Raw genomic sequence first — 10,459 nt, 5'->3', positions numbered from 1 at the left:
TACATTAAAGGGACTCTTAGAAGAACCAATATCTATGTTTGTATGTATTAAACGAGAAAACAATCTTTAAAAAAATGAGTACTGTAGGGGAAGCATATTAAACACTTTATAAGACAAAACTTTGATTGCATTATTTTAGAACTCAAGCCCAAGGGAGAGTCCAACCTAAAACACCGGTTTAATAGGTGGAAGAGCCATTAGGCTTAGTACCACACTTGGTGGATGTGAGATCCTAACATTACATCTCCTTTTAAGAGCCGATGTCTACGATGGATTTCACTCTATCGACATTCACCGATGTCCAACCCAAAAGACCAGTTTGATAGGTAGGAGAGCCTAGTGTCACGACCCGCTTGCTTAGTGACTCAAGTGGGTTGCACGTTGCTTAGTGGCTAAGTATACTTCGGAGTTAAGTAAACTTAGTGGCAAAGAAACTTAAAGGATAATGCTTATCCATCNATCTAACTTACCCTCCTTCCTAAACTCAGTATCCTTAGTAGTAATAGCTACCACAACCTCATCTAGCTTAAGGGTTTGTCTACCATACTTAAGTGTATCAACAAAATTTGAAAAACTTTTGGGAAGAGAATTCAGAAGAATTACAGCCTGAACCTCATCTTCAATGGTAACACTGAGACCTTCTAAGTCTTGAATTAGTTTCCTAAAATCATTTATGTTGTCACCTAAGACCTTGTTTTCATCCATTTTAAAACTAAAAAATTTCTGTTTTAAAACTAACCTATTTGGTGAAGACTTAGACAGATATAAGGAGTCTAATTTTTCCCAAATCTCTGCTGGTGTTTGCATCTTCTTAACCTCTCTTAGGACTTTATCTCCTAGCCCTAGGATTAAAGAACTGTAAGCCTTATCTAGAAGTTCTTTCTTTTCTTTTTCAGTCAAGATCTCTAGTAAACTCTCCTCACCCTCTAAGGTAGCAGACAACCCATCCTTGACTAAGACAACTCTCATTTTCATCTTCCACAACCCATAATCGTTATCTCCTGTAAAATTTTCCAGTTCATACTTAGACATTTGTAAGTTTCTAACCTTCCTAGTACCTTAGAAACTAAAAGCCCCAAATTTTAGAGACCAGCCGAAAACCCTAAGTAGCAAATAGAACTGTAGAAACCCTAGATTACTGCAGAAAAAAAAATTGGATCTCACAACCTAGAATTAATGGAATCTAGGTACTCGAAAACCAAGCTCTGATACCATATGTTGTAAATAAGACCCAAAAACAAGTGTAATCATGCAGTAGCTCAAAAGTGTTCATTCAACCAAACAAGCACAAAAGCAAATAATAACACAGTAAAGCAGAAAATAAGAAGAATAACACCAGATTTATAGTGGTTTGGTAATCTGAATGATTACCTACATCCACTCTTCAGAACAACTAGAAAGATAATTTCACTATGAGTTTGAGAAACCTTACAGAAGAATCGGCTCACCCCTTTACACCAAGGCATCACCCCGATACAAAACCCTCTGATTTTACACCCGTATACCCAGATGCTCTCACCACTCATACCACATCAAATAGGCAGAAATCAGTACATATTTATACAAAGAAAAGAAGACTACACAATAAGGACAGCTCACACCTACCATCACCGTTGATTCCATGGACAGATCTTGGATTTCTAGCACAGCACCTCTAATCGTTTCTCTCTCTGTTAACCAAGAGAGAAATGAGAGAAGTGAGTTGCGCACAAAACCTAAAACGAATTTAGGTTTTAGAACACAGGGAAAAGACTGAACTGCCCCTCAAGTCTTAACAAATTACTTTTGACCAGCCAACTCCAAAGTTGACTTCCACGTGTGTCATCAAAATGCCACATCACAACACAAACTCATCAGATGACATGAATCATCACAGCAGCTCAGCAAATGCCGANTGCCATGACTTGCTGCTGCTGCCGTGACCTGTTGCTGCTGCCGTTAGAGAAGTCAAAGAATGAGGGAGAGTGGAGCTGCTGTGAGAGTGAGAGAGTAAGGGAGTGGAGCTGCTGTGAGAGGACTGGAGCAGTGGAGGCTGTGGAGCTGCTGTGGAAGAGAATGGTTGCTGCGTTTTTTGTTTTTTTCTCTGATAAGTTTTGCTATTTTGGTTTAGATTAGGGTTTGAGTTGAGACTTGAGAGTGAGACTATGAGAGGACGAGACGAGTCATTCATAAGTTTTATTTTATTTTTTTTTTAAATTTTGAATTTGCGGGTTCGCGGGTACCTGCGGGTAGTACCCGGTCCACCCGTAAAAGTCACTGGCGGGCCGGGTACGGGTTAATTTTTCACGGGTTGAAATATGTATTACCCGTACCCGCCCGTTGGGTACGGGTACCCGTTCACCCGCGGGTACACCCGCTCGTTTGTCAGGTATAGTCAAGCCTAGTTAGTAAATACGGATACGGTAAAAAAACGATACGAGAATTTTACAGGTATGGTACGGCAAATGTTGAAAAATACGTTTGTAAAAATTTGATTGTAAAATTTGGATACGAAAAAAATATGATACGGGTTTAATACGACACATTGTCAATAATACGTTTTGAAAAATATGGTAATATCAATTCTAGTTTTAGTATTTTTCATGGGTCACTTGGTTAAAATCTATATAACATTTTAAATATATAAGTATGAAAATTTTATGAATATGATACGAAAAATAGTAAAAAATACGATTATAAAAATTTGGTAAAAATTTGAATACAAAAATAATTCGTGAATAATATGATTGGGACATATAATTTATGAATAATATGACTGGGTTTATAAAATACGGTTGTTCACGAATTTACTAATACTCTGTGTGTGTGTGTGTGTGTGTGTGTTAGCTTCTTTATCTAGAAGTAATTAATTCAGTCAAAGCATGCAATGCCATGCATTAATTGAGCCATAGCTTGGGTGTTATGGCCAGATACTAGCGGGCTGGTAAGGGCTCTGAAAAAGATCCTCAACATTTAATTTGTGATGTTCTTTGGATTTACTTAAGAAAAAGAAATTAGAATATGATTTTTATTTTTTATCTTTTACACTTGAAAACAAATGGAATATGATTTTTATTTTTTATCTTTTACACTTGAAAACAAATGGAATTGACTCGAACCCGTATTTGCTAAAATATGCTTTGAAGATGTCAATGTTGTATTGTATTAAGTTTATTGAAGAAACATGCCTTATTGACATGAAACGATACAACTTATTTCAATAAATTGTTTATTTACCAATTACATGCTATTGATATTTTTCATTGGATTTCCTTATCGTCAATGTTCATACTGTCAGTTCAAATCTTTATTGGTAAGTTTAGGGCTGTAAACAAGTCAAGAAGAGCTGAACTTTTGGCTTATCGAACCTAGCTCGTTTGCAACAATGTCAAGCTCGAGCCTGGCGAGCCTAAAAATTGAGACTCGAACTCAAGCTCGGTCAAGTTGGAGTCGAGCTTGAGCCGGCTCGCGAGCTCAAGCTCGATAAGGCTCGATCAAACCACCATTTCAAGCGTCTCTAAATTCCTTGCTTTGAGGCAAATTCTTAAACAAAATCATTAAGAGGTCTCCCCTTCAACCTCCCAATATTGGAACAAAAAACATACAAGCCCTGGGCGATCAAGTGAAGGTTCCTGCAATATCATCCATTCATTAAAATACAAGCAACTCATCAAAAGACCTTCCTCTGCCATCAACCCCAACATTTGAACATACTCTTTTACTAACTCTTCCCTCATAACCCCCTAAGACTTCACCTAACGTGGAATTCTCCGGTAAATTCCTTGCAATTTGTAAAATTCATCGACAGGACCATCAGGTGAAGACTCTGTATGTTTTTTCTTCTGTGAAACGAAAAAGTCCTGAAATCAGAATCAATAAGAGTTCGGGTTGATTAATGGAATGATAGGGGAGAGAGATGCCAAGAAGAGTGGCGATTCTTTTGGAAAAGAGTGTGCCAAGGCGAGGTGGGTCTTGATTTGGGGTTTGAGTTTTGAAGAAATTGAGAATTGGGATTTAGGGCAACTGGGATTGGGAACTGAAATTGACTTGGTATTTGGTGTATCGTGTTATAAGAATTTGCACTTTTTTGGGGGGGGGGGGGGGGGGGGGGGGGGGGGGGAACTGGCATTTTTTAAAACTTTTACACTGAAAAAATATCAGTTTAATACCTAATAGTTTTAAAAATCACCAAAGTACCATGCATAAGTGTACGTGCTTACACGAGTCGAGCGGCTCGCGAGCCCACTAGCCGGGCAGGATTAGCCCATAAGCTGAGCTTCACTGTGTTCGAACTCGACTCAGTTAACAAACTGAGTTCGAGTTGAGCCTTTCAAGCCGAACTTCTAAACGAAACTTTTACGAGTTGAGCCGAGCACGGAAAAGTATGTACTATTTATATGAGGTTTATCATTAAAATGTATACTTGTTTAAAAAAAAAAAAAAAGAGAAATGGAAAACAATATTCAATAATATATAATGTAATAGTAATACAGCAACGGAACAAACATTGAAGCCATCTGTATAAAGTAGAACCTATTTGAAATGACATCAGCTCAGCCGCATTTTTTCGATAAAGATGTCAGAACCACGCATTCATCTGCATGCATGTGATTTTCCCGAGAAAATTTACTCACCCAACTTCCAAAAGACTTCCGAAAAACTTTTTCCACAAATTCTCCCTTGTTGATTGCAATTCTATAATTATTTATGAGCTTATTTAAAGTATTGAAGTGCAAAAAAATATTGAAATAAGATGTTGTTTGTCTAAGCTTATAAGCTGATCAAAGTAGTTTATAAACTCTAAAATTAAGTCAATAAGTTTGTTTACTAACATACATATTGAGGTTTGATTACTTAACTCAATTAAACCTCTCAAATTCTAGTTTCTCAATTCTATCCCCCTCTAAAGCATTTTGCTTACTTAACTCAATTAAACCTCTCTCACTAATGTGTCCCAACCTTTATGCCAAATAGAGGTTTGATTAGGTTTCTGAGATGTTACTGCTGCTGTTCCAGTAATAGTGGATCCATTTAAGACATATAGACCATTCCTTTTCTCTCATTTCAAACCACCAAAGACCCTTTGGTAACTTTAATGACTCCACCTTGAGCTTGTAACTAAAACCATTGAGTCCAGACTACCTAGGGAAATCAGGTTCCTTTTTAACTCAGGTATGTACCTAACTTCTGAAAGAATTCTAGAACTGCCATCATGAAGACTTAATCTGACATCCCCAATGCCTAATACACTACATACTGCATTATTTCCCATTAGGACCTTGCCAGATTCTATCTTTCTAAAGTTTATAAGAGAACTCCTATTTGAAATCATGTGAAAAGTGCAACCAGAGTCCAAAATCCACTCAGATTCAGATTCCCTATCAGAAGCTACAAGAACATCAGAGTCATCAACCCATCTGAGGCTATATCAACACTGCCACTAACCTCTTTCTCCCCTGATCTCTTCTTCCTATCTGGACAATCCCTTTTAAAGTGTCCTCTTTGTGACAGTGGAAACACTTCCTGACAAACTTGGATTTTGACTTAGATCTATTTCTAAAAAGACCTGTCTTAAACTCCTTTTCTCAGTTCTGCCCCTGACATTCAGACCTTCCCCATCTAACTTACCTCCTTCCTAAACTCAGTATCCTTAGTAGTAATAGCTAACACAACCTCATCTAGCTTAAGGGGTTGTCTACCATACTTAAGTGGTATCAACAAAATTTGAAAAACTTTTGGGAAGAGAATTCAGAAGAATTACAGCCTGAACCTCATCTTCAATGGTAACACTGAGACCTTCTAAGTCTTGAATTAGTTTCCTAAAATCATTTATGTTGTCACCTAAGACCTTGTTTTCATCCATTTTAAAACTAAAAAATTTCTGTTTTAAAACTAACCTATTTGGTGAAGACTTAGACAGATATAAGGAGTCTAATTTTTCCCAAATCTCTGCTGGTGTTTGCATCTTCTAACCTCTCTTAGGACTTTATCTCCTAGCCTAGGATTAAAGAACTGTAAGCCTTATCTAGAAGTTCTTTCTTTTCTTTTTCAGTCAAGATCTCTAGTAAACTCTCCTCACCTCTAAGGTAGCAGACAACCCATCCTTGACTAAGACAACTCTCATTTTCATCTTCCACAACCCATAATCGTTATCTCCTGTAAAATTTTCCAGTTCATACTTAGACATTTGTAAGTTTCTAACCTTCCTAGTACCTTAGAAACTAAAAGCCCCAAATTTTAGAGACCAGCCGAAAACCCTAAGTAGCAAATAGAACTGTAGAAACCCTAGATTACTGCAGAAAAAAAAAATTGGATCTCACAACCTAGAATTAATGGAATCTAGGTACTCGAAAACCAAGCTCTGATACCATATGTTGTAAATAAGACCCAAAAAAACAAGTGTAATCATGCAGTAGCTCAAAGTGTTCATTCAACCAAACAAGCACAAAAGCAAATAATAACACAGTAAAGCAGAAAATAAGAAGAATAACACCAGATTTATAGTGGTTTGGTAATCTGAATGATTACCTACATCCACTCTTCAGAACAACTAGAAAGATAATTTCACTATGAGTTTGAGAAAACCTTACAGAAGAATCGGCTCACCCCTTTACAACAAGGCATCACCCCGATACAAAACCCTCTGATTTACACCCGTATACCCAGATGCTCTCACCATCAACCACATCAAATAGGCAGAAATCAGTACATATTTATACAAAGAAAAGAAGACTACACAATAAGGACAGCTCACACACTACCATCACCGTTGATTCCATGGACAGATCTTGGATTTCTAGCACAGCACCTCTAATCGTTTCTCTCTCTGTTAACCAAGAGAGAAATGAGAGAAGTGAGTTGCGCACAAAACCTAAAACGAATTTAGGTTTTTAGAACACAGGGAAAAGACTGAACTGCCCTCAAGTCTTAACAAATTACTTTTGACCAGCCAACTCCAAAGTTGACTTCCACGTGTGTCATCAAAATGCCACATCACAACACAAACTCATCAGATGACATGAAATCATCACAGCAGCTCAGCAAATGCCGAACTTAAAGAGTGTTGAAGAAAATGCAGCTGCAGTGAAAGAAAGAAACGGAAAAAAAAAAAAAAAAAAAAAAAAGGTTTGAATAGCTGTTAGTGTTATTGGACCTAGGAGGGCCATGGCCACCCCGAACCTAAAATTTTGAAAATTTAATGTATGACTATGCAATTTTACCCCTTAAAAATCCTTTTAGTTTCTTTGGCCCCTTGTTTTTCCAACTCGACCTTCACCCCCTCAATAATTACAATGTAGTTCAGATGCTATTCGGCTTCGCACTTTGCTAGGTGAAGGGCTTTGCAGCATAGTTCCAACAGTGGTATTGGACTCAAATCCCACCTTCAAATTCTCAAATGAAGCTTTAAGTTTAGAATAAAATGTTTATTCTTCCATGTATCCCTTTTCTTGAGAAGAATATTAAAAAGGGTGCTTCAACAGATCCTGAGAAGAATAGTAGTAAGGGTGACTTGAGCTTGCGACTTGAACTTTGTATTCCTTTTCTCTTCATATTTTCTAGCTAGGGATGCTTATTCTTTTATCATTTTTCTTAACCGGCTCTAATGAACATCCTGAGATCCAGGTGAACTCATTCTTTGTCAATAACATACATTACACACTCAAGTTCACCACCTCTTAGCACTTCCACCAAGTCAAGTGCATCACCTGCAACTAAGAATGAGTGAAATTGTCACCAGGAATCCAACTTTCAGCCGCCACCAAGAATCCAACCAGGTTTCGACGAAATTCTGTAAAGAAACAACGGTGATATTAAATGAAAACCGCGTGAAAGTGAATCGAATTACAGATACAACTAGTTTTTTAGAGAACACGGTTGTGGAGATGGGGTAAGGGCAGTAAGAGCAGCAACACTTTTGTTAAATTAAATTGCTCTTTTACCCCCTAATATTGTAATTGATAATGGTTTTATGGTAATTAATTTTGTAATTGCTACCGAGACTAACCAACACTTAATTTATTCGCAAGTAATCTAAAAAAGTGGCGGTAGACGTAAAATAATAACTAGGATGCTCAATACCCACCATCAAATTTAAATCTAATTATACGGTAGGCACATGGGTACAACTCCAAATGGACCAAAGTTTAAAAGTTCAATACTGACAACTCATCAATGCAAGAGTCCACGAGAAGAAAGCATATAATCTCTTATACTAAAATCAGGAAAGGTAACCATGAGTTGTGGTTGTAACTAGTAACTGAACTCTTAGTGGATGAGCTTTACCTGTAATGTCAAAGGTTTGAATTTCACTGAAAGCACAAGCTTTATTGCCAAGCCATTTACCCAAGTCCCGATCAAGAATTAATCTCATAAAACAAATAAGGAAAAGTTATTTACATCCAAATAGAAGTGTAGATAGTGATTACATAATTGTAATTATAAGAAAATAATCTCCAAAAACATTATTGTTTTTATACTAACATCAAGAAAGATTATTTACATCATAATATAATATATATATATATATATATATATATATATATGTGTGTGTGTGTGTGTGTGTGTGTGTGTGTGTGTGTGTGTGTTAGAAGTTTTATACTGACTAGGTACAATCAAGTCTATTGATTTATAAGGGTTTGATTGTGAAGGAGAGTGTTGAAATCTTACACCGATTAGGTGCACTTAAATTTATTGGTTTATAAGAGGGGGTAATCCTCGGTGAGGAGTCAGACACACCTCAAATTTTATATATATGTGTGTGTGTGTGTGTGTGATTATATATATAATTAACTAAAAGTAATCCCAATAAAATTAACTAAAAGTCATGCCAATCGGCATAAATGTCGATACATAAGCTCGGGTATGCAGCAGCTAAATGTCTATTAACCTTAACCAATTTATTAACCCTTTCATATTTGACAGTTCATAGTACTATACTATATGACTTTCCTTCATCTTCGACTATTCACCAATAATTTTGTCGTTTGCTCCTTCAACTTTAAAATTAAAAATGACACACATAATTAAACATAATGTAATCTATATCTGTATATGAAAGTTTTGGAGTGTATATTACTATATTATTAATGGAAAAGAAATAATAATAATAATAATAGTCGTTTGCTCCTTCAACTTTAAAATTAAAAATGACACACATAATTAAACATAATGTAATCTATATCTGTATATGAAAGTTTTGGAGTGTATATTACTATATTATTAATGGAAAAGAAATAATAATAATAATAATAATAAAAAAGGATAATTTTTGAGTTGATTTATCTAAGCAAGTATATACTTTCATTCGCCCATAAACATTAGCTCATAAACAAAGCCAAATCACATTCAAAGAGAGAACTAATTAATTAACACATTATAATTAATCAAAAGTTCGAGCTGGGAATCATACATAACATATCAACTTATACATAAAATAAACTAAAAGTTATCCCAGTCGGCATAAATGTCGATACATAAGCTAGAGTATGCAGCAGCCAAATTAGCCGAAAAAGCAACTTCATCTTCATAATTCACTCCACCATTAACACACTTATTACCATTTTCCATTACAGTAGCACATGAAGATTCTGAATTCGAATTTGAATTCTCCGTCGCTTGTTTACCGGTAAGCCGCTGCACGAGCCCCATGAATTCTTCAGGTCTTACATGAATAATCTTGGGAGACACCAAATATATCACTACAGGAGATTTTACTCTTTGAACATTATTATTATTGTTCTTCTTCTTCGTCATAATCTTTGAAGAGCTCTTGCTTACCTTAAGAGCCGCAGGCCGCGGACCCTGAAGCTTTGAACTTTTTGCAGACATGTTCATCATCGATAAGATTGATTTTCTGGAAAACTTTGAGAGTTTTGGAATGAAAGTGAAGAATCCCAGAAGGGTTTATATATATATATAAACGAAATGAAGAGAGGGAGAAAGAAATGAGTGAACTTGGCCTAGGGTTGAATAGGTCTTGGGTTTTTGTAACAGAATATCTATTTATTTTGCATGGGTTGGATATGCCGGCATGCACTTTGTCAAGAAATTATAAAGTAAACTTTTAAGGTTCTATCTTTAGTTGAACAATTAATCAAAAGGAGGATGAGACAAAGTCAGTGAGTGAGTCAAGTCAAAAGGACAGTAGATGAGTCTTTTTCTTCTTTCGTCTTACAACATTCACCAACTTCATTAAATTTTTGTGTATGACTTTACTCTTTGAAATTTTCGCATACAACAAAACCAATAACCCTCTTCTCATTCTTTATGATGTGTGTTTTATTTTTATTAAAAATAGATATACTCATGTCTTCAATATATATATGTTTGAAGATTAATAAGTGGAGAGAGGCAATTTGCTATTCAAAGTCATTATTGATTCATAGTAATTAATTTAGATTTAAAAATTATTTATTATTTCATAAAACCATCTATCAAAAAGAAAAAAAATTTAAATAAAATAGCTTTGACACGACCTTGC

The 10,459-nt window shown here is 35.8% G+C and overlaps 1 protein-coding gene across 1 annotated transcript; it reads right to left on the bottom strand.

Annotated features, from left to right (window-relative positions):
* Window positions 1–9,290: 9,290 nt before the first annotated feature.
* Window positions 9,291–9,926, bottom strand: LOC116126236 (VQ motif-containing protein 8, chloroplastic-like). The gene has a single exon (XM_031411941.1). The coding sequence runs from the start codon at window positions 9,814–9,816 to the stop codon at window positions 9,418–9,420; it is 399 nt and encodes a 132-aa protein (XP_031267801.1). The 5' UTR covers window positions 9,817–9,926; the 3' UTR covers window positions 9,291–9,417.
* Window positions 9,927–10,459: the final 533 nt, after the last annotated feature.

Source organism: Pistacia vera, unplaced genomic scaffold, assembly GCF_008641045.1.
Source record: "Pistacia vera cultivar Batoury unplaced genomic scaffold, PisVer_v2 Contig178, whole genome shotgun sequence".
In the NCBI taxonomy this organism is placed as follows: Eukaryota; Viridiplantae; Streptophyta; class Magnoliopsida; order Sapindales; family Anacardiaceae; genus Pistacia; species Pistacia vera.
The sequence above is the reverse complement of the archived record's forward strand: the minus strand, read 5'-3'. Positions and strand labels throughout refer to the sequence as shown.

Coding starts and splice junctions, on each gene's coding strand:
- LOC116126236 (XM_031411941.1), bottom strand. CDS start 9,816: ATGATGAACATGTCTGCAAAAAGTTCAAAGCTTCAGGGTCCGCGGCCT.